This window comes from Phragmites australis, chromosome 10 (genome assembly GCF_958298935.1).
Source record: "Phragmites australis chromosome 10, lpPhrAust1.1, whole genome shotgun sequence".
Taxonomy (NCBI): domain Eukaryota; kingdom Viridiplantae; phylum Streptophyta; class Magnoliopsida; order Poales; family Poaceae; genus Phragmites; species Phragmites australis.
The window spans coordinates 25,847,200-25,851,553 of NC_084930.1; the positions used below are offsets into that span (position 1 = coordinate 25,847,200).

A 4,354-nucleotide genomic window follows, 5' to 3' on the forward strand; every position below is an offset into this window, starting at 1 on the left:
CAGCCACTTAAGCTATATGCACTTAGGTTGTCTTATCCAGGGTTTTAAACTTCGGAACCCTAACCTTTTGGTGATCATTTGCAAATATTTTCGAAACATGACGCTCTATTAATATGCAAACATGCATCATATGCACACTTTTCTGTCATCTGATTATTTATTCAATGTGTTCTTGATTCGTTTAGATAGCGTTACGTCGGCAATCCAAGCGAGTGAAGACGCCTCCAATCTATTAGAGTTTTGTGAATGTTGTGTCGGGAGTATCAGATAACCGCCAGAGCAGCAAAGCAAGCATCTAAGCATATTGCACCTTTTAGTTGAAATAATGTGGAGTCTCAAATGATGAGTTATCGCTTATGTACGTTCGCATGTTTAGCGAGTCGATGTCGGGCTTATATGGATAGAACCTATGTGAGTGCATTACTACTACCTTGAAATTGTTGATTACCCATATACTTGTAGCCTTGATAATATTGTTGAAGTCTAATTTAAGAGTTATTCGAAATGCTTAGCAATACTTAGGTCCTCAGTAGAAGACGAGCAATGGTTCAACCATTGTTCACGAGCTTAAGACTTATTGATTGTTTACGAACACAATGACAATGATATGAGTTGTATGAGAGGTGATGATGGGGCGAGATGCGGGTGGTGTTAGGGGTATCTTCTGCACTAGAGGAGTTCCCCAGTGTAGTTCAAAAAAGGAGCCTAAATGCCATAGATTGTTTGCATCATTTAAGCACCGTCCGTTAGTGCAATTAGCTTTAGCACTTTTTTACTAACAATATGTTGATCTAATGGTAAGATAAGCCGAATACCTCTGCAGTTATGATCATTTGGGCTTGGATATCGACGGTGTGAGCGGGTGGACTTGTAGAGACATTTATGGTTGCTCCAGGAGTTAACCTAAGTGGGCTTCATACCGAGCGATGCCTAATTCAAATGGTTGGGACTAATTAGAAAATATTGACACAAGTACCCCTTGGGTGGCCTGTGTTGTCACTCAAGCCGTATGATCAACGAATCGTGTGGGTAAAGTTGTATCCCCTATAAGGTGTAAAAATAATTTAAATTGTCGCACTCTTGATCATAAGTATGCTTGTGTTCATTTGTATCAGTTGGAGAGTTACGAATGTAGGATGATATGGTGTAGTATGTTGGTATGGGTTTGAGATGGTTCAACTTATAGTTATATTTATGTTCAAGTTGTTGGATATAGTGTAGAAAGATATATGTGCTTAAGTATATGTGCTCACACATAGGTGTCATGTTGTATTTAACCTTGTGGCATACTCCTCGTAAATGATTCAATTGCATAATCTTTAGAGTCGGGTTATTATATGTACTAATTATAGATTAAGTCTTATGAGTACCTTCGTACTTACGCTGTTCTTTCAGGTTCCACCAGTGAGGAGGAACTCGTGTTTAGCTACTTTTCACCCATCGATGTAGGTGACGGTAATGAGTAATGCAAACTACTTGTGTGGCGTACTTTTGGTTGGAGTTTAAGGGCATATGACTTCACTTAGCTTTTGGTGTTCATAGATGCTAATTTTCCGCCGCGTAGTTTCTAGATTTGGTTAGGGTGATCTGTTCTTTACTCTCCTAGTTTTCTTTTGATGTAAATTATTGTAAATGGTTGAATGTTTAAAAACTTACAATATATTTTAATTACTCGTTTTTTAAGGTTTGTTGTAACGCTATATGTTAGAAAGACATGTGTTTTGATCTTGCGCACAAAAGACGTGTTAGGATTACCGAGATCGTATTTCGGTTAATCATTGTGATCGTGATTAAGCAAATAATCGTTCTGATGATTAATTGAAATACTGTTGGAACGGTTCCTCTCATAGCTGATGTTGCTAATTGAAGATGAGTGTCCATAATCATACTACGAGGATGTGAATTTTGATCAAATCTTGTTAATAAATATATCTTATTAATAAATATCTTGTCTGGTGTAGATCAATCGGTGGAAGCCTAACAGTGTGAAATGTTGGTTTAATCCGTTTTACCGTTTTGGCTCGGTAGCCAAGTAATGGTCGACACGGGTCCTGCACTGCACCTGTGGTTCACGAGCCCAGCAATGCAAAAGACACTAACGGAGAGAAAAGGCGAGCGGGTATGGATCACACTGTCTGCGCACCCGCTGGCGCCTCACATGCCGGGCCTGTCCTCGCCGCAGTACGCTTCCATAACTGCTCACCTAGCTCGCTCCCACTGATACGGTACCACCACCGCCGCCGCTACCGTCCACCACCACCCTCTTCTTCACTCTCCTCAGTCCTGCCTCTGCCTCTCCTTGCTCTATTTAAACCCGGCCCCGGGAAAACCTCTCGCATCTCCTCCCAAATATCTCTCACCTTTGAAGAGCTCACCTCGGTTTGCAACTGCACAGGAAGAGGAGTAGGGGAAGTGATGGCAGCTAAAAGGGTCTCCGTCCTGCTCCTGGCTCTCCTCCTCCTCGCCGTCGCCTTCCCTGCGGTAAGCTCCTCACCTCACCTACAGGCTTTCAGGTATTTCAGCCATTCGCATCTGTGCGATGCTAATCTACTAAACGATCTCCTCTTCTCCCTTGGTGTTTCTGTGTGGCAGGAGGTCATGGGAGGCAACCTCAGGCCATCGGGTATGTAGTAACCACTTATCTTGCAATTTTTCGTTGTGGAGATTCATGCTGCATTGTGCTTGATCTGTACATCTCTGGCTTGTTCCTTTCGGGTGTGCCTTCTCCGAGCAGAGTGTTCGCCCAAGTGCGCGTCGCGGTGCTCGCGGACGCAGTACAAGAAGGCTTGCCTGACCTTCTGCAACAAGTGCTGCGCCAAGTGCCTGTGCGTGCCCCCCGGGTTCTACGGCAACAAGGGCGCCTGCCCCTGCTACAACAACTGGAAGACCAAGGAAGGAGGGCCCAAGTGCCCCTAGGATGATCCATCCTTCTTCTGCTGCTGCTGCGTCGTCAAGAGTCTCAAGACCAGCAGCGATTAATCCTTGTTTATTCATGCATTGTTCCCCTAGTTATTAGTAATGCATTGCTACATCTGGAATGCTACCAGATCTGGATGGTGAATGATGTTCCTGTTGGTGGTGAGACTTTGAGAGAGAAGAAAAAGTAGGGAGAGTGAGGATTCCTAGGGTGGCACGTCATGTTAATCCCCTCCTAAACAAGTACTACTAGTACGACTACTGCTGCTCTAGTTGTTATCCATGTCATTCCTTAGTAGTCAACTAAAAGTATCCCCTCCTCGCAAAAAAAAAACTAAAAGTATCCCCCAGAGTAGCCAAATGGGAATATCCCACACGGTTAGTGGGGCCTGTTAAACTTGCTCTGCCTGCTATTTGCAGACTTTTGACGCTCTGCTGTTTCCTTCTGAATGATCGTGTTTGAGTTCCTTCTTTTCGGTGGGTGTGTTTGAGATCGCCATAACCAGGCAAACAGGACAATTCCCGATTTGACAGATCAAGACTTTTCTCATGCGCAGTTTAAGCAATGTCTGATAGGCAAGTTCTGGTCGCAAACCATTTTTTTTTACAATGTTTGGTGAAAGGGGTGGAGCGCCGTGAAACGTTTCAGAGCGTCAAAAATTCGCCAGGAATCGAGCAGAGCAGACAGCCAGGGCCGCGTGACGCGGGTAGGCTGGGCAGTTCCTTTAATGGGCTGCGTTGGGCCATGGACCGGCGACATACATGTCGTTTAGTCTGGATGGACTCTCACAACATCCTTTTTCTTGTCAACTCGGAACCCTGAATTTATTTTCTCTTGGGCTCTAAGGCCGCTCACCTCGGCAAGGCAATCTTGGTTCCCCAGATGGGCCGGCGGCGGATGGTTTGGCTACGACAACGTAGACCTGGGAGATGATATATACTAGGCCGATTCGGAGCTTTTCTATTCTTTTGGGAGGCAAATCCGTAACCCATTCGTTACCGGGACCGATTATATACCGCTTGCGCTTGCGTCTGGCAGATGCCGCTCACGTTCTAAACAGCCAACGCGCTGTGCTCGACCACGCCATCGCTGCACCATCGTACCACCGTCTTCCACAACGTTGCGTTCCGCGGCCCTGCTGCTCGCGCCGCCCGCCTCGCCCAGCAGCGTCGACGCCGGCGAAGCCCCACCCCCAATCGGAAAAAATGTTCCAGACATAAAATATAGAAGTTCCAAACGAAGAAAAGGGAAAAATACAAAAACCCACCAAAAAAATCACTTGGATTTTAACTTTCCTCTAAAAATTATTTTGTTGAAAAAAACCCTCAAAAATTTGACTTTGTTGCAAAACCCTCCAAAATTAAAAAAATTAAAAAAATCATAAAAAAAATTCTAAAAAACTAGAGACAATTCTAAAACCTTCTGAATTTTTTTTTT

At 44.4% G+C, this 4,354-nt stretch overlaps 1 protein-coding gene across 1 annotated transcript; it reads left to right on the plus strand.

The window, feature by feature from the left end:
- The first annotated feature begins 2,130 nt into the window (after positions 1 to 2,130).
- Positions 2,131 to 3,235, plus strand: LOC133930477 (protein GAST1-like). Its single transcript, XM_062377131.1, has 3 exons — positions 2,131 to 2,481; positions 2,593 to 2,623; positions 2,735 to 3,235. The coding sequence occupies exons 1-3, from the start codon at positions 2,416 to 2,418 to the stop codon at positions 2,914 to 2,916; spliced, it is 279 nt and encodes a 92-aa protein (XP_062233115.1). The 5' UTR covers positions 2,131 to 2,415; the 3' UTR covers positions 2,917 to 3,235.
- The last annotated feature ends 1,119 nt before the right edge of the window (positions 3,236 to 4,354 follow it).

Coding starts and splice junctions, on each gene's coding strand:
- LOC133930477 (XM_062377131.1), top strand. CDS start 2,416: ATGGCAGCTAAAAGGGTCTCCGTCCTGCTCCTGGCTCTCCTCCTCCTC. Junction 2,482..2,592: donor TCGCCGTCGCCTTCCCTGCG/GTAAGCTCCTCA, acceptor TCTGTGTGGCAG/GAGGTCATGGGAGGCAACCT. Junction 2,624..2,734: donor AGGCAACCTCAGGCCATCGG/GTATGTAGTAAC, acceptor TTCTCCGAGCAG/AGTGTTCGCCCAAGTGCGCG.